The sequence below is a fragment of the Phocoena phocoena genome, chromosome 11, assembly GCF_963924675.1.
Source record: "Phocoena phocoena chromosome 11, mPhoPho1.1, whole genome shotgun sequence".
Classification (NCBI taxonomy): domain Eukaryota; kingdom Metazoa; phylum Chordata; class Mammalia; order Artiodactyla; family Phocoenidae; genus Phocoena; species Phocoena phocoena.
In genome coordinates, this window is record NC_089229.1 from 87988055 (window position 1) to 88008303 (window position 20249).

Consider the following 20249-nt stretch of genomic DNA (forward strand, 5'->3'; position numbering starts at 1 on the left):
TCGCGGTATCTTTTTTAATGTCTGTCATCCCTACTAGAAAGAGATCAGGGTTTGTATCTGCTTTGTTGTATCCCCAGAGTCTTGAATGGTAGATGCTTACTAAATATTTTTGGAATAATTCAAGCCTAATTTAGTGCAGGAAGTGTGCTCATTTTACATGTAGACCAGGCTGGTGATTGTTATGGGCAATATACCAGATGTATTGAGACCACGAACTCAGGCCTCGTTGTCCATTCAAGGCTTATAAGAAAATGAACATATCATATTTCGTACAATTCAGACTGGAGCAGTATTAGTATCCTGTGGGAGAAGGCCAATTTAGTCTACTAAGAACTTGAGGAAACCTAATTTGTTCCATTAACAGTCTATCAAAAAAAATCTTTCCTTCAATGTTATTGGATACATAATCACGTTTACATTATCTTGGGGAATTTGAGAGATGGGGAACAAGTCATCTGCTGGGTTTCTATGCCATTACATGTTATATATCACTCCGGGAGATTGCTTAATTACATTAATAAACATTATTTGAGCACTGACCTTTTTATCCCTCCAAATGTTTGTGCATGGCCCAGGAATTTTCCAAAGTCAATATGAAACATGTGGCCTGACTTTGTCAGCATGATATTGTCGTTGTGACGGTCACAGACTCCCAGGATGAACGTTACCACACACCAGCCAGCACAGGAATAGAAAAAGTTCCTCAAGGCCTAATCGGTTGAAAAATAATAACACACACAAAAAATGAGCAAACACAGAGGTAATGGTAAAAGTACGATAAAAAGCAAAATTCTATAATCAAGAACCAATTCTACATCTCAGTTGAGTGGATATGATTAAATGGTTGTTTCTTGATATGCTACAGAAGAACATGAAGCAATCTGTTCTTTAGCCGAATGAGTGTTTTTGTTGAAATGGGAGAAAATAACTTTCATTCAGTTAAAGCTAATTTTCAGTTTATTAATGAGGATTCTTAGTGTTATTTTTTAATGTTGCAAAGGTACAATAGTGGATAGCTTTTTTCAAGATAAAAGAAGAAGGAACAATATGGTACAGTATTGCCTATTCTCATAGAAATTTAAAATATTAATTTTTGAATATTTGAAATTTTTAACACAGAAAAAACTACATTGAGATATCTGTAACACTTTATGTTTATCCTACAAATATGTCATCCAGTTAATGCCCCAAAAGGTTTTGGTACAGTATATACCAGTGAACGCTTGTGCGGGTAGAAGCAGATTCCACTAAGTTAGTTGTGGCTTATGTCTCTTTAATGGACAGAGGTTTCTTGCCAAAATTACTCTTTTTTCAAAAACACTGTCTCCTGGGTATTCATCGTTTTGATCGATGATGTAACGATGAGTGTAAGCACAAGTGACTGGCTGAGCCACAGGTATGGGCCTCCTCAACTAGCGAGTGGAAGACCACGTGGCAGGACTACATGCCAGGACATCTTATCTCCAGGTATCCCAGGTGCCTGAGAAAGTCTTTAATTTGTCTGTCTAGATTTTCTCTACTTATAAAGTGAAGATAATAAAATATGTCCTTCACATGGTGGTTAAGAACATCAAATGTACATGGAAACACCCCAAACAATATAACTCCAGGGGTTTGTGCCTAACTCAAGTTACAATTTGGGGAATGGCTAAAAAATAGATTTCTAGATAATCTCATCTAATTCCCTGTTACTTGGCCTCCAAAACCTGTATTTTGCTCTATTCCAATCTCACAGAAGTCTGGAGTAGATGAACTCTTGGATCTCTCTTTCATGGCCCAGGCCAGCTAGGGTGACCAAGCCTTCCAGTTTGCCCAGGACTGAGGAGTTTCCTAGAATGAGGGATGTTTAGTGCTCAGAACAGTTCTGAGCAAATCTAATGCTGGCCCATACTGCATCCTTGTGTGAATTAGCATAAAGGTGCCCCTGCCTCTGGGGCAGCTGTACCATTTCATGCCTTGGCAAGTGAAACAAGGCCTGGCTCCAGCCAACTCATCCCCTAATCTGGGAGCCCTGGTAGAGGGTGGAACCTGTACAATTGTAGACTGCAGGCTAGATGCCAAGGTAAAGTGGGAAAATGTTGGCAGTCAAATGGAATAGTATACATTTTGTAAAGTTCTGAGATACAAAAAGATAAAAACTCTATTAGGTATTCCTCAAACATTGAAAGAATGAGGCATGAAAAAATAGAACTTGGAAGAAGAAATACATTGCAATGGAAGGAGGGAGATTTATAGAAAGTACAGGTTGTGTAGAAATAGGCACAGGTAACATGAAGGAGGTAGTTTTCAGGAGCATCATCTCAGGTGAGATTGCTGTAAGGGAAGCCGCTGAGCAAAGAGAGTCTTTATTGTTAGCCCAGAATTCCACCCAGAGGGAAAACCAGACACAGAAATTGTTATCTAGGTAATATACCATTTAAACTGTATCATTATTACTATGCTGATGAATGAATGAATCAGACCTCAAGATGTACTTAATTTACTTTTTCATAAATCAGAATATCTAATGAGCCAGAGTATATCCTTATTTAAGTACATTATTTAAAATTTGCTGCAGAAGGACAAACCTTTTCATAATCCACCTTTAAATGGTTGTGCTGACTGAACCATTTTTTGATTGTATTTTCTTTCAGGGGTCCTATCAGTCCAGAATGGCGATGGATTTTCGCGAGGGTTATAGCATCGGGCACCATCTGCACCAATCCTGGTTGATAAGAAAGAGATTATGGAAATACTTATTTCTTTACAGGATGAGGGATACTTAGGGAAGGCATCTTGATATAGGTAACAACATCAACAGTTGCCAGCACTACTCGGATTACCCTTTTTATTTCCCAACTTCTTCTCTGAAGGAGTTTTACCTAGATGGTATTGCTTCTAATTTTTCCTAAATCCTAGGGAGCGATGAGGCTACTTGTGTTTGGATCAGATGTATCAGAGCTGCTTTAATATTTTTTCTAGAACTACAGTAGAGAGCAAATCTAGATGGTCTCCCAGCGACCCCACTGAGTCAATAGAGCAGTGAATTAATTAACATATGGCTTGTGCATTCATTTACAGTTTAAGGGAGGATATTCAAACTTGTGTAACAAGCATATTTATAATGTAAGTGAATCAGATACAACCTCCGTGACAAATATTTCAAATATATTATAAAAATCAATGTTCAGGTTAATAAAAGCTTCACTGTTCAACGTTTCATTTCTAGTAGTGAACAGAGTAACTCTGCAGTGAACATGTACAGAACCACCTGCTTCTTCCTTCTCAGTCTGCATTAAAGTGAAACTATGATAACAATCTTTTTAAGGGAGCATATATTGACTGAACTTCAATAGGAGCTTTGCCCCACTAGCCATGTATCCATCAAGGTTTCTTTTCATTGTGTTCCTAAGGTTATTGGAATGTAAATATTTTCAAGCCTTCTGATTTTTATTCTGCACAGAACAGCAATTTAAACCCAGTATTTAAAATTCTCCCAGGACTAATGTCCACAAAACAACCTGTAATGCACAGTTCTATAAATAAAGTCATTGAAAGAAATTAAAGTCTAGAATTTCTGATTTCCACAATCTTGACAACTGCAAGAGTTGAAAACACAAATGCCCAAAGGGACCAGGGACATAAACCTAACTATATGAAAAGACAGAAGATTAAGTTTTAAAAATTGACTATTTCATGGTCTACCTTAAAAATATTCAAATTAAACAACAAACAAGAAGATCACTGTAATGGTAAGCAAAACATTTCTCAGTGCTGGATTTGGCCAGTGGCAGCTGGTTGCAGGTTTAATCTCTCTCTCTCTCTCTCTCTCTCTCTCTCTTTTTTTCAGCCTTAATCCCTTAATATCCAATAGCCCAGCCCAGCCCAATCATGACTGTTAGGCATCTATTGATACATTGCCTTATTAGAAAGAAACAAACATGGAAAGTGGGAATTGAATGCTGCAAAAATAACCTATTAAAATCTATTTGTTAAAAACAAAAAGAAAGAAGGAGATGTAACATCCCAGAGATAAATCCTGGGCATATCTTTAATATCATAACACTTCTCCCTTCTCCCCCAACAGTATTCGGCTCTTGTGCTAGTTTTCTTGTGCTTATAAAGTGAGATAGCAAATGTAAAGCACTGCATTTAACAGTAATATAATTACTCTAAAAAGAGTAATATAATTCTACTTTCTAATCCCGAAATTTTCCCTCATTTCTCCAGTTCCTCCATTTAACACTTCCTAACACAAAACCACCTTCTACCTGGTTCCTGTGTGCCTCATTGCTACCTTGCATCTGACCATGCCCCAAATTAGGACTTAGATTACTGCACCCTTTAGATAGGGTGCTGTAGCAATGTCAGTTACTCCTCAGACCACATTTGTCTTCAGGGAGTTAATCACTGCTAAATCCCAAGCCATTTGTCATATCTTTCATTGTTGACTACCCAGAAAACTTTGCACCTAATTTATAACAATCATGGTGGCTAAATTCTGCTCATTAATTAAAACCATAAATTACATTTCATACATTTTAAGCTAGTATGTATCACACACTTTTTAAATACTTCTAGCATAATTCTGTGTACAGTAATATGTGTGGCTCCATTCCCATAGCTCTCTAATGCAGATTCCTCAAAATTTAATGCCCATATGTATTACTTGGGGATCTTGTTAAAATGTAGGTTCTGATTTAGTAGGGTGGGAGTAGGGTCTGAGATTCTGAGTTTCTAACAAGCTCCCAGGTGATGTCAATGCTCCTGGTCCACAGGTCATACTTTAAGTAGCAAGGTTCTTAGGGACAAAACTTTTCAAGATGGTATCACACAAGGCAGTGGTTCTCAAAAAGGTGTGCATGAGAAACTCCAGAGCAGCTTTTTGCAATCACTGAGACTTGAGCCTCAGTCCCCCACCCTCCGTCCCCTCCCCCACCCTCCCCAGTGAAGAGCCTGATATAGCATCCTGCTTGGGTCCTAGATATAGCTGCTCCAACTCTCCTAAGTAATTTTTATGTCCATCAAATCTGGAGCAAATTTAGAAAATGAAATAAATCCTAAAGAATTTTTATCTGCTCTGATAATCTCTCCCAAAGTTCCTACAACATCATATACAAAGTAGTCATGAGAATTATAGTCAACAATAATGTTGATAAAGCCATGTAAACCTGTGGCCTGGAGTATACTCTCCTTAAGGGCAGCAGCCCTGTTTAGGTCATTTTAGTATTCCCTATCTTACTTTGTGACATTTCTTGAGGGATGTCAACAGTAGATATTCAATAAGCCTTGGAACCTGATTAAAAATGGAAACTAATCTCTTAAAAGAAGACATTTGCTTTAATGATCTCTATTTTTCTTGAAGAATTATCTTTCCAGTACAACCTTACAACCAAAGAAATTGTTGGTAGATAGCAGGAAAGAATAATTTGTCTGTCTTATGACATCTGTAACTTTGGGCAAGTCTAGAGTTATTTCTGCTGGATTATTTTATTAACTTTAAAAGTCTTAGCCTCCATTACTTCCTATGATTATAGACAGAGAAATGAGTAGATGGAATTGAAGAATTCCACTGAGGCTGGTGTTGTATTCAATTTCTGAAGAAAAAGTAATCCACGTGACACCAAAAAGCTCAGCTTGCTTCATCTAAGGTTTATTCTTACCCTTTGAACATATTAGGATATGAAAGAATTAGGTCATTTACGTGAGAAAAGGGAGAGAAAAACTCAAGGAATAATGATCTCAGAGTAGCAGTAATAAAAGTTTTAGGAACTAGAACTTTAGAAGGAGTTCAGGAGTGGGATACTTGGCATGGAAACAAGGGCCCTATTATCAGAATCAAAGTAATTGGGCAGTATGGCTTTTAACAGTAGTCCTGAAGTATCCAATTGCAAGTTAAGCTAAGTAGGAGGTGTTTCCATGCTTAGTTTCCAAAATCTTGAGTCACAGTTAGCTGGGGTACTGAGCCTCGCAGTGGGACCTCAGGAACTGGAGGGCCAGGCAATGACAGTTTCTCTTTTGAGATGATGGGTTTAAACTGTAGTTCTGTCTGAATTAAAAAAGAAAAAAAAAAACGACAACATAGTTCTAGGTCCCCTTTCCAGTTCTATGGTATTTTTATCCCTTTGTTTATGCAGATGCATCTGCTATAATTCATACTAATTAATTTAATGAAATGCTAAGTGGCAATGGCCCCATGTAAAAAAAATTATATGATATCCTAGAAATTATTTCTTCAATTCAGCATGATTGTAATTAAGTACAACTTTTACCTCTGATGTTTGAGTAATTATTAGGGTGGATCTTCAACATTATTTTCATTGAAAATGTGTATAAATGTAATTATATTTCCATATTAGTGGCTTGGCTTTTATCAAGGAAGAGAAATGCTAAAGTATGCTCAAAGTTTGCATGAATGGTCATCTTTGACTGTTGATATTACACTTTACTCAAAAGTCTTTTAGAAACTGAATGCATGTTTATAATGCATTTAGAATTTTCAGAACTCCTTTAAGCATTTGCAACTTTGTAAATTTTGTGTTAATAGGCAACAATTGTATTTTTTGAATGAGTAGACTTTTCTATTATCAGCTTAGAAAAAGAGAAACAAATATGAGTTAATCATTAATGTACTAACCCTTAAGGACACACAAAAGGATATTACAGTTAACATTTGAGTTGTCAAGAGTCCTAATTAATATCTAGAAGGACATTATGCTTTACATAAATCATTTTGGCTTATTGTTTTTGAAAATAATTCTTTGTAAAAAAGAAGAATGACCAGGTTTAGTTCTTTGGATTTTAAAATTTGTAATCTAAAATGAAAGCTGTGGCAACGCTGGGGGCATATTACTGATGAATGCGTGAGATAAATAATGTAAATCAAACAGCTTTCTAATCTATACCGACCTTGGCCTTTTCCTGTGGATAGACATCTATAAATGATCATTTGCATATCCAGGCCCTCCTGCAGCCAAATATTGTCCATCACACGAATAATCTGCAGGACAAGCATATCCTGACGAAGATCATCTCCAGCCTGTTAAAAACAAAATTATAGACTCCGGGTTTCTACTTGAATTCTACTAAAGGCTTTCAAATATGGTATATGTCATTTCCTTCCTTGAATAATTTTCCAGCCTGACTTAGGGTGGTTTCAATTGTTTTATTAGCACTAAGAATACCTTGTGTTTCTGATAGAAGATCAAAGAAAATGAGAACTTTCTTTTAAATGATTACAGAAGCTTTAGCCATTAAATTAGAAGCTGCTTGGAATGTTGTTCCCTGATAATAATCTTTCAATTTATTATCCATGTGCAATGTCTTAACCTCAAAGTCTGGTGAAGAGAGGTTGGACGAATGTTTATGCAAATTTTAAACTCAGCCAAGTGAAATCTCTAAGGGAAACATTATTTGATGTACCATAAATTTATGCACTGATATACAGTTAGACTACCAAGAGCTTCTTGACTGGGAGTATAAATAGCACACATATAATTCATCAGACTTTCAATCATTGACTTCTCTTGTTATGAAGGCAGTTAAGAAGTTTTCAGAGTAAACAGCCTTTGATAATAATAAGAAATGATAAAGGGGTGTTTTTCTAGCATAGGTGAAGGACATGGAATATGTCCAAAGGGGAAGGACAGTTCTATGCTTTTAACTAATAAGAGGCTTGGTTTTGAAAATGCTTTCTAAATTATATGCAGAAAACTATGCCAAGATGAGATTTTGTGTTCTTCTTTTTTCTTCACCAAAAATGCAGTGCTGGGGGAACATTAATGCTTGAGGTTTACACAGATCACAGCAAAAGTATAGGTATGTTAATCATAATCTTCAAAACTAGTCAGAATCTAACAAAAATTCCACTCTGTGATCTTGTTGTCTGGTTTGGCTGAATAACTTATCAAATTTAACTGAACGACTGGCAAATGCTTACTTTTTACTTACAGCTCCTTTTTCTGTCCCTTTTTCCTACTTGACTTTTACTCTTAACCTTTTACTCTATTGTCCCATGGGATTCATGACAAAGACTGATATGGCCCTTATTTATATTTTATTTAAAAAGAAGACAACCCAAATTACTAAAATAAGCAAGTGCTTACAGATAAGAATTTTATGCTAAATCGTGTCATTTGAGTTTCAGCTAATTTTGATTCGAACTTAGTATCTAGACTAAAGGAAGACTCTCCCCCTAGGAACTTTACCACAATTCTGCTTTCTGTATTACTCAAAAGTGATTGCATTATTTCATTTATTGAAACATACCTCCCGGAGTTTTGCACTGAAGATTCATTGGCTTTGAGCCAGTAATGTTTGATTTATTGCCAATCATAGTTTGGCATCTACTATAATTCTGTAAAAATGCAGAATCAAAAATAACTGGAATCTTCTGTGCTGCTGCCAGAGGAAAAGAGCTATAATAATTTCTTTTTGTGAGTAATAAATCAATAGTTCTACCAATGGAATCAATTTGATGTTTCAGGAGGGCTACTGTACCTTAAAAATGACACTGATGTTTTTGCCCATTGGATTAGCATTAATGAAAGTAATCTTCAATGGCAAAGCATTAGATGTGAAATATGAACATGCCTATAGGACAAAAAGAAGAGAAAAATGGTGAGCAAAACAAAGCAAAAAGAACAGTTTCCTTGCAATCATGGTCCCTTGCAGAATTTGTTATATGAGCAAATGTAACACATATGAATAATTCTCACACTTTGGAACAAAGAAACATATTTCTTAAAAAAAAGACTTTAGTCTACCAACCAAAGCCTTTATTTGTAAATTAAAAATGCCAGCTTTTCGGCAGGTTGTAAATCTTCAACTACATTTTTTTCTCACTAAACAGTGATGATGTTTAGGGAGTTTAAATAAACTAAGTAGTATGTAGGTATTGTGCTTATGCTAGTTAGTTAATATCTAAAAGATGAAATCGCTATTTAAAAAAATATATTTCCTTTTCATTCTTTCTGCCCTGCAGCATACTTTAAGGAAACATGCATATAGAATTAACAAAGACCTGAGTTCAAATTTGGACTCTGTAACTTATCAGCTGTAAGACCTTGGACAAGTTACTTAAATGTTTGTATCCCACTGTAAAACAGGGATAAAACTCTTACCTCACACATTTTTGTAATACGTATATGAGCTAATGGATATAAAATACCTTTTACAGTGTCTGACACTAATTGGGTACTTCAAAAAGATTAATGCATTCTTTTTCACTTTTTGCTAATGAACATTTTCTTATCTTTACAAGTAACAGTACAACATATATGTCCTATTCTCGTTTCTTTCAATTATACTTTACATTTCTATTTTCAGTTTTATGATATCGACTACTGTCCATTATTTTCCTTTTATGTGCTTACAACTGTTTGAGTGTTAAAAGGCTATATGTCTTTAGGTTATTAGAGAGTTCATGTTGACAGCGAAAATTATTAAATCAATACTAAAGAAAGCAAAAGGACTCGATACTTTCATCAACTTAGTAAAATATGACATCAATATATTTTGAAGGATCAGTTTGAATATCATTATTTCTGATGTCTGAAATCAGTAGAAGTTGAGAGGAAAGGATCTATTTCTTAATCTGTCAACATAAATCTAACCTAATCCCTAAGCAAACAGAAACCCTTGTTTACTGAATCAATTTGAGTTTTATAGTAAAAGGATGAGGCTGCTTGTTAAGTAATGAATTCCCGCTGCAAGAATCAGTCAATCAGGGGACATATGACCTCCTGTCATGGTATTGAATTAGGAAACCCTGTATTAGGTCAGAGTCTAGATCAGTGGTTTTCAAATTCTCCTCATTCAATTCTGGGGGCTGGGGTGGGAGAGTGATGATCTCTTCGAGGTATGCCAAGTCCAGGGAAGAGACAAAGGGCTAAGAAAGGCTGAGGGCAAGGTTTAGCCCCTCTTCTCAATTATATCACTCAGCTATATTGCTTTCATTGCTTAATATTTTGGTTTTCACATGCAGTATATTTTTTGAGAGTCATGGCAAAAATACTATACATTTGACAGCTAGTATGCACAAAGCATTAACTATATGCTAATAGAAAGAGACACCATATGCACCTCTCATAGAGCCTGCCAAAGTTGGTATGAATGTATACACGCATGCATTTCACAGCTGAATGAAGAAGCATTTGAAGAAGAGGGTCTTTCAGAGATGAGCTGAATTTGAAGATTGTGAAAGACATAGATTGGCAAACAGGTAAATGAAAAGGTTTGCTAGGTAGAAAAAGGTAAACAAGGACACCTTAGATTAGAGTAGAAGTTAAAAGTGGATTGGGATGGCCATAACCAAGAGATAGGAAAGAATGAATCAAAGTCTTGGAAGATATTTTATGTAAATGGTGAGATAAAAGATCTGGAATAGAGAAAGGAAGACAAGAAAAGCTAGAATGGAGAAAGGAAGATAGAAACTCTGGTCTTGAAAAGTGAAAATTAGTGAAATAGACTTAAAACAGTTTTTAAAAAGGAAAAGATACCTATTAGTAAATGAAATGTCTGGTCTTTACTTTCCCAGGAGGGGAGAAGGATTGCATTCAGTTATTCCCACTCTCTCATATGATCTACCCCTTAGTGAAACAGGAAATGGTCCATTGTGATTAGTGGTTCCCAGGAGAGACGGGGTGAGAATTCTTCTTATAAAGAAAGTTTAACCAAACCTAAGACCTTTGCTCTCTGTCTTGGAGACCCATGCTTTAAAGAATGGATTGAGCCAGGCCTGAGTACTTCTCCCTAGTGTAGTTTACTGATGGTGATTAAAATAGAATGCTGACTATACATGCAGGCTTTCCTACACTCACTACATTCATGGGACTTCTCTCCAGAGTGAACTGTGATGCACGATAAGCTCAGTAATGACTTTCCCCAAATCACTGCATTTATCAGGTTTCTCCCCAGATGGGCTCTATGATGTACTGTAAGCTTGGTGCTATAAACAAAGACCTTACCATACCCACTACTACATTCATAGGACTTCTAACCAGTATGAATTCTCTGATATGTAATGAGGTATGAGTTTTGACTGTGTATTTTCCACATTTATACGGTTTTTGCTTGTGTGAAGTCTGTGATATAAAATAAGACATTTACCAGACTGAACATTTTGCCATGCCGCATTCAAAAGGCTTTTCTCTGGTATGAATTTGCTCATAGTCAACTAGTTGAGAGATCTGACTGAAGGCTTTTCTACACTGCCAACATGTATGTGCTTGTTCCCTGGCATGGAGGATCCAGTGTCAAACAAGACATATACTGACTGAAGGCCTTACTACTTTCCTTACTGCCGTAAGGCTTCTCCCCAGTGTGAACTCTCTGATGGTCAGTAAGAACAGAGAGTGTTCCCACACTCGCTTGAACATGACGTTTCTCACTTGTGTGAAGTGTCTGACTCTGGAAAACGGTTCTACTCTGCATGAAGGCCTCACACTCGTTACACTCAGAAGGCCCCTCCCCAGTACAGGTTACCTGATGAGCAATGAGCAGGGAACGCGGAGCGAAGGCTTTAACACATTCGTCACCTTGATGAGGTTTCTCCCAGTAATGGAGTCTCTGGTATTTATTGAGATGGGAGGAGTGATGACAAGTCTTCCCACACTCTCACATTCATAGGGTTTGTACCCTCAGTGGGTTCTCAGACGAACCACTGGCTGAGGGGTTTGTCTGAAGGTCTTACTACACTCATTACACTCCCAGAGGTTCTTTCCAGTATGGATCCTCTGATGGCCAACCAGATGTGGACTCTGACTAGAACTCTGCTGCATTTACTGCACCTTCCTATGTGATGTATGTCCCTTCAGACCTCCTCGTTGTTCAGCAGGACTGGAGGACAGACTAACATGTTCTGCAGGTGAGAGAGCATCACCCTCCACATCCGCCCTGCTCACTGCTGTATGCACAGGCACAGCTGACCAGAGCAAGTGGGACAAAGAGGTGGCTCTACTTGGGGCACTTCGCAGCCTCAGGGGAAGTGCCGATGGCTGCAGGTTGCTGTAGGGAAGGAGTGTGGTCCCAGCCACAGCACTATGGGTGATGACTCCTGAACTGGTGATGCCCCCGGCATGGCCTGCTCACCTGGACACTCAGAGCAACGATTCCCTAGAGCTGGTGCCCCACATCACCAAGGCCTGCACAAGCCACAACGCATACGTAATTTTCACCAAGGCCTGCACAAGCCACAACGCGTATGTAATTTTAATTGAAAACAATCTTTCTATTCCTTAAACAACAATGACAAACCAAGAAAGCAGAAGTAAAAAATAACATCTGGACTCAATGAACTATTGATATATTGTTCTTTCTACATTAAGATACTCTGTGTTTTTGAAATGTTTCCATGTATCTTTAGCATCAATCAGTGCATACTGCTAATGATTAAAAGGTCACACAATTTTTTAAAATCCGTGATGATTTGGATTTTAGCCCAGATAGACATATCTCAGCTTATAAAATTGATGCCTTATTTTGTTATTATTCAAAATACATCTATGCAGCATATTTGGAAAATTTGTAGGGTGTCTTTGCAGCAGCAAAATTGTAAAGGTGACAGTATTAAGCTTCTAGTAAAACTTTTTCTATTCATACTAATGGTCTGATTTTTCTCCTAATTATTAAATTTGTTTTTCTTGACTGTATTCCGACTTTAGTGAAGTAACACTTATTGTGCCTGCATGAGAGTTTAACCTCTTCATTTTAAAATCTCACTTATCAACCCTCTTTATTAGAGTCTTCTACTCTTGGACTTTTGAGAAGGAATATAATAAAGCTCATGGAGAAAGAATGATTCTAAGTCAGAGAAGGGTGGCTGATAGAGACTTAGGAAGAGAAGGAGTTTGTGAGTACAACGCCAGGAAGGGCTTTCCAGGCATGAGTAAAATCACAAACATATCATATGGCACAGTGACTCATAAGCATCAATGAATTTTAAATTGAATCAAAACTGAGATGTTATAGCTAATGATATACTAGTGTCCTAGGCATGGGCATGTACATAATCTAAATAAGCATGAAATTAAGCCAGCCTGCATGGGGTCGCAAAATCAACCATTGTGAATAAGTCAAGAAGTCAATTCAGTGAGAAGTGTCTTCATTTTTTTCCACTGAACTGTGGTTAGTGTGTTTCTAAACCAATGAAATATCTGATGAGGTTAATGTGATACCAACTGGTCACAGTGCATCAAATAGAGCACACACAGTTTGGATGGGACTCAATTACATTCTTCTTAAATAACTGCAATGATAATTTATAAATTGTTTTTGCCATTTCAAAAACATCCAATGAACTAAACAATACAAAATAAAAATACTCAACTTATCTACTGAATATGTTGACTTACATCTCCATCAATTCCCTTTATGCATAGAGCAGGGTTCAGAGGAAGGTGACAGGTATTTGTACACTGAAAGAATTCTTCTAGTCTGCCAAGTTCTTTCTTCAGTACCTCCTGTGAAAAATCATTAGAAGAAGCATCTTCAAAACTGAAAAGAACTGGACTTTTCCTTCAAGTTATAATTTTCTTTTGTTGATTAAATAAACTCCTTAATTCAGAGGTTGCACACTTGGGTGCTTTGGGGTCAGGTGGGTGATGTAGCCACATATGAGGAGGCAGCAGGCTAAAGACAATAGGGAGTACTGGGGAAAATGGGGAAGTAAAGATTGCATGTCCTTTCTGAAGAACTCTAAATTCAATTAAAACCCAAACCAAAACAAAGCACTGTTCTATTCAAATGAAGCACGATGGATTGGACTTGACCTGTAACCCACCAATTTGCAACCCCTGCTTTAAGTAACTATTAACATGATCCATTTATCATAATTCCCTGAAATCTTAGTTTGTAACTCTCAAGGTTTACACTTAATAGTATAATACTTTTTTTAAAAAAAGTTACATAGAGTAGGAGACAAAATAATGACAAAAAAGATAATTATAGACCGTTGATAAATGTCAGAAGCAGTAATATACATGAACAAATAGTTTACTAAATGTCAATAAGTGTATTTCTGACACTTGACTCACTCCCTTCCATAGTCCTCTGTGCATGTGGAAGGTCTGAGACCACAAATGACACCTTTAGAATTGTGTATCCCCTGACACAAAAAAGGAGAAAAACAATAATTCAGAAATAATAATTCAAAATTAAAAAAAAACTCCTTTTAGCCTACTTTGAAAACTGTTTAAGCCCAATTTTAAAAATGAGGATATCAGATTAATAGTACTTAACTAACTCTCAAGAGTTTCTTAGCTCTTACTCCAGGTTCACTGCCAAATAATAGAATCTACTGCTCCCAGAATCCAGCAAAACAAGGTGGAGAAATGAGGCCAAGCTCCACAATGGCATTCTTTTTGTCTTCCTCTTTTGTCTTTTCTATACCTCGATTTGCCTGAAGAGCACCATGGAGGGGAACCTCTGCTCTCTTTAACTAAAATCTCTTCACTTCATATAGTTAGGTTTAACTGGGCTTAAAAAAGAAAAGAAAAGAAAAAAAGCTTACAGTAACTTGTGAGAAATTATAAATGCTTCTCCCACCTCTTTCTTTTTCTCTTTCTATTTTCACGTGAAGAGGTGTTATCACAAGAGCAGCCAGTCAAGGTGAGAGAAATGCATTTATCTGAGAGAATAATGTCAGTATCACTGAAACGTGATGTAAATAGTCAAAAAGGCACTGTACTAACTGCAGCATGCATCTTAAATACATGAGGGATTTTGAAACATAAGAAACAAAGACCAAACCTATACACAAATTTTGTAAATTTTAAGCCAAATTTATTTTACTTGCTTTCAACTTTTTGTCTACCATTAGAAAATAATTAATGATTTTGCAGTAATATGGAGAAATCATAGAACTTTTTTTTTTTTTGCATTGCCTATCATGTTGCTAGCCTTAAGGCTCTTCTGTGCATACAGAGTGTATATGTCTCCCATTTAAAAATAAAGTCCCTGCTTATACTTTTTATTTTCCAATTTTTCCTAGGTAGGTGAAGTAGCATAGCTTCTGGCATTACTACCAAATGAAGTGACTTCCAGCAAGAAAAATCTTGTGCTAGGAAAAAATTCTGGGACCCTCTGCCTATTTTCATATCATTTTGTTGAAAAGTCTTTTGATTTTAAACAGTGGGTGGAGAGAAACTATGAGCTCCCTTAAGAACAAGATTCATGTTTTAGGCATCTTTCTATCCTTAACTCCTAGTCTGTAGTAAGTACTTGTTATTGAATGAGATTCTTAATACAGTGAATACAGTCCACTACCTCCCTACATCTAGAATGTTGAACTTAAGAGAACCTACTTAATGATCTATATCAGTGAAGGGAACTAGTAATGCAGCTAATTAAAAAGAGCAAGTGTTCTTCCATTAGAGCAAGAAAATGAACAGCCAGATCCATTACTATAACCAGTGATGAAAGAGGCACAGTATTTTGACTATCATCCATGGATGTTAGAATAAAAGTATTATTCAATACTATCCACACCACTATTGATTTCTTTCATTTAATGCACTTAATTTGTTGTGGAAAAAAAAAGTCTTTAAAAATGTGACTTTGATCAGTGCAGTGTGAGAAAAATCTAGACCTAGATTTTGTACCTTGGACAAGGGTGCTCTGAAAAGTCCCCTTGTGTACTTCTTCCATGAGTCTGAACTGTGCTGCCTTTCTGAGTAAATTACTTTATCCGGTCATTTTAATCAAATTGCCTTTAAATTGGTCTTTTGTCAGGTACTGTCTATGCTACATGGCTATTCAGATCAAAAAGTCATGTCCTGGTGATAGATATTATCATTAACATTAAGATAGTAAATTGAAAAAAAAACTTGATCAAAAGAATTGATTTAAGTGTCTTATGACAAAGTGTAGTCAAGGAATTTACCTTCTGTGTTATGAAATTCAAAGTTAATTGAACCAGGTTTAAGAAATAAAACAAAACTTTATTACATGAAGATTGATTTTGCAACAAACCTGTCTTTGAGGGTCACTGGCAGATTTGACTTTTTCACCAATGTCTCCCAGAATTTTGATGAGTTTCTGTTCCTTGGAAAACTCATCACTCAAGGCTTTTCCTGCACAGAATTGGAGAGCAGCCAATAGCTTCTGATACCAGCTTTTAAAATAAGCTTCATTCTGTGCATCCTTTAGCAGCCTGAAGGAGAGAAAACAAATTCTTGTATCTAAAGCTGATTTTTAAAACACCTCTAGCAGGAACAATAAGTGTGTTTCAGACTAATCTGTATGTGGTGGTTTTGGGCAGTTTAACAGGCCAGGCTGGGGAAAATGTTGTTTATTTGTTGGCAGTCATCATTTCACCTGATAGTTAATGAGATTCCAAGAGTGAAGAATCAATAAGAGACCTTCCTTTCCTCATTTCAGTTCACAGTGCACTTTTTCCTCTTTCAGGCTTCTTAAATTCTATAGCAAATACTTATCTTAAGAGCATATATTTGACTTCTTATTAAAATACAGTTTAGAAATGGTATTTATTAGTCACTACACTATATGGCAATCTAACCATCAACCCCACATTTTTCTGCTTTTCTTCAAAAAATAATGTCTCCACACTGTCACATACGTTAAGTATTGCTCTTTCTTCCAACACCTCCCTTTGATTACCTGGAGGAAGATATTGTAAAGGCAAGAGCATGGTTTTTGTTTTCAGGCACTTCTGGATTCAAATCTCAGCCCTACAACTTACAAGTAAGTTAGGCCAGTTACTTAACCGGGCTGAGGTTAAAATAAAGAAATAACTCTGACTCCATAGAACTGTATGGAATATAGAATAAGCTGATGCTATTCTAATTTGAAAGGGCTTAGCACAAAGTATGTACTAGTAGTCAAAAAACATCAGTTTATCTGTATCCTGCAGCCTCCCCAAGCCAGCTTCTGTCACTGTCTGGCAGTCTGCTTGTATCATGAACACGGGAGGCATAGAACAAAAAAAGGGAAGGATACTTCGCTAGGTAATGGAGCAGTCACAATTATTTGATTACGCTTTCTGCCATGTGACAATTTCTATTGCCTTGAAATTAATTCCAACACGCTTAAACTTTACTTTTTATTATGCCCTAAAACACTGAAAATAAAAGACTGATTCCCTTGAATGTTAACCTCTCTTTGATTGATTCTTTAATTCTTGTCTCTAATCTTCTTCTCTTCTGAAAAATAATTATCATTCAAAGGACTAGAAGAAAGTTATTGTGAGAATGAAATACTGAAAAAAGGATTAAATGCCTAGCAGCCAAAATATATATAGATGAGTTTCATTCTGCATTCCTAATTTTGCATCTCTGCCCAATATGTATTGTGCTACAGAGACTCTAAGAAACACATTATTTTCATTTGTTCTATGTTCTCTGTTCCTACACATCTGAGTTAAAAAATTAATTGAATGAGGGCTTCCCTGGTGGCGCAGTGGTTGAGAATCTGCCTGCTAATGCAGGGGACACGGGTTCGAGCCCTGGTCTGGGAGGATCCCACATGCCGCGGAGCAACTAGGCCCGTGAGCCATAACTACGGAGCCTGCGCGTCTGGAGCCTGTGCTCCGCAACAAGAGAGGCCGTGATAGTGAGAGGCCTGCGCACCGCGATGAGAAGTGGCCCCCACTTGCCACAACTAGAGAAAGCCCTCGCACAGAAACGAAGACCCAACACAGCAAAAATAAATAATAAATTAATTAATAAACTCCTACCCCCAACATCTTCTTTAAAAAAAAAAATTAATTGAATGAACCTGGCTTTTTTTTTTTTTTTTAGGTAAGGGCTTGTTCCCTTGTCATTGTTACAAAGCCCACTTATCTCCTAGCACCTCTTTTACTTTACCAAAGGAAATATAATAATGCTGGAAAAATGCTGGAAAGCATTAAAAAACAAAAATATCCTCAAGGGTCTAAAGATGTATTGATGGAAAATATAATCCATATACAATTATACCTTCAATGTAAGAAGAATAGTTGACAATGAAAAGTTTTCCAACCCACCTCTATGGTGAGATTTTTGAAATGTCAGATGCAATAAATGTATCACACCATTATTTGGAGGCTCTAAGAAAACGAGTGTTATGTGATTATGAATTGGAAAGCCCCAAAGAAAGCATCCACATCTGAAAGTTCAAGGTATTTTATGCAGAATTATACCTCAGAGATTTCACAGTGTTTTGAGGACTTTGGTAATATACCATTGTACAGTCTACTTGGTTTTCAGTGGACGTAGGGAATTGATGGGTAGAGTATTTCTATATCCTGTATCAATGCTTGCCAGCATTTTCATACACTTTGAATATTGAGTTACTTGTTTTTAAAGATATTTAAAACCTGTTCTGGTACATAAATATAACTCTATAACCACCTGACTGCTATACACATGATAAAAGGAAAGGTTATCCTGCACAAAGTCAACTTTTTACTAAAATTCTTAAAGAAAATATATATTTTAGGGGTGGGGAGTCATAGGAATTGTCAAAATTATCTAATTAGTATTCCTAATACTCAATTCTTATTCTATGAGAAATGTATTTGCTTCTCTCATGAGCAGCTGATTCAAGGAGGGAAAAAAAAATCAGTCTGATTTCTTGCTCAAAATAAAACAGCAGGGGAGATTTGCAGAGAGAATACGTGACTATGTTTTAAAAAATTTTAAAGTGAAGAAAACTCAGTGTATTCCATTGTGATTATTTTCCTTATAGAACATACCTCATGCAAACTCTCATTCCTGCCATTATGACATGCTCTCCTGGTGAGATTTGGTTCAAGCTCTATGGCTTTTTATCCAACTTTAAAGTTTTTTACAAATTGCAGAATTGAAATCATACTGTGTTATAGATGACCACGAGAGGTCAGTTAGTCTATTCCTGTGTCTTTAGGCACAGTCACTTTAACTGATGAGAGAAATTAATATGTCCTTTAATTTTAATCAATTCAGAGAAATTTGGACTATACAGTTTTGGGTGGAGAGTTAGCCAATTCTATGTCAATGACCTTCACCATCAGGAAGTGGTTAAAACCCTCATGTGGTAGTTTTTACCACTTGCCTCTGTTTGTTAAGACTGTGGAAAACAGCTAGCCACTTTCCCTTAAGCATTAAAGAAACCCTTTTCATAAGGCACTGTCACTGGGAGACACAGAATTGCTTATGCCAAATTCAAAAAAAAAATCTTTTTTTTAGGTTCAGGTCAAGGGACTGAGAAATATGAAGTAAGACTTGGTGTTGAAAGTTGGGCTTTTAAGATACAGACGATGTGACCACATACAAACTGTGAGGTAAATCTCAAAATGTCAGAGACCTGTTTATCCTAGTGCATGCGAGATCCAGGAATGGTTCAACTTGATATTATTATTTTTTTTTGTGTGTGTGTGTGTGGTACGCGGGCCTCTCACTGTTGTGGCCTCTCCCATTGTGGAGCACAGGCTCCGGACGCGCAGGCTCAGCGGCCATGGCTCACGGGCCCAGCCGCTCTGCGGCATGTGGGATCTTCCCGGACCAGGGCACGAACCTACGTCCCCTGCATCGGCAGGCGGACTCTCAACCGCTGTGCCACCAGGGAAGCCCAACTTGATATTATTTTGTATAGGTGTCTTATGGACTGTAAGTAATGACAACATTAAAATGAGAATAAATGCATAAAATCTAGCTGATTAAAGGTAAGGGTAGTGTTGAGTATGAGAGGCAAAAAGCAAGAAGAGAAGCAAACATAACCCAGGTGACTGAGCATATTTGTTATAGGATATCATAAAGGCATTTGCCTAAATTAAGGAGCTAGTGGTGGACTCAGATACACAAACCCCAGCTAGCATGAAATGGAGATTTTCCTTGGAAATAAGAGCTTTTCTCCATTTCTTCATGCACAAAGTGCTTCTGATCCCATGATGAGTGACTTGCTGGAGGCCCAGGAAAAGTACAGATAGGTCTCATTTCATCAGTCTACCAGCAGGACAGAACAGACTAATCATGGCAACCCAGCCCTCCTTGTCTCATGACTCCCTTCAGTGTAGCTCTTAATTTTAATTCTCAACAGCACAATATCCCACAAATTAGGGCTTGCCTTAAATTTTTTACCCTCTTGTGTATTTCTTGTGAGTGAAGAGGGGAAACAACATCCAGAAGAAAACTGAGCTACACGTGAAGATGAGTGATTTCAGGTCACTCCAGGACCTCCCCTTTCCATTTCCTCTATTGGTGGCTACTTTATGGGGAGTAAGATGTGTGACTCAGTAGACCAGGTCTTAGTGAGCACAGGTGGATTTTAAAATGTGACTTCTTCAAGTGTATTTA

The 20249-nt window shown here is 36.9% G+C and overlaps 1 protein-coding gene across 2 annotated transcripts in view; it reads right to left on the bottom strand.

Moving 5' to 3' along the window:
• PIK3C2G (phosphatidylinositol-4-phosphate 3-kinase catalytic subunit type 2 gamma) overlaps positions 1–20249 on the bottom strand; it is a 353351-nt gene that overhangs the window by 156633 nt on the left and 176469 nt on the right. For both annotated transcript variants that reach the window (XM_065887110.1, XM_065887109.1), the window contains 6 exons: positions 15949–16129; positions 13332–13439; positions 8479–8571; positions 6889–7018; positions 2568–2704; positions 541–710 (listed from right to left, as the gene is read on the bottom strand). In XM_065887110.1, coding sequence (XP_065743182.1) covers positions 541–710; positions 2568–2704; positions 6889–7018; positions 8479–8571; positions 13332–13439; positions 15949–16129 — 819 coding nt within the window. The remainder of the gene's footprint in view (positions 1–540; positions 711–2567; positions 2705–6888; positions 7019–8478; positions 8572–13331; positions 13440–15948; positions 16130–20249) is intronic.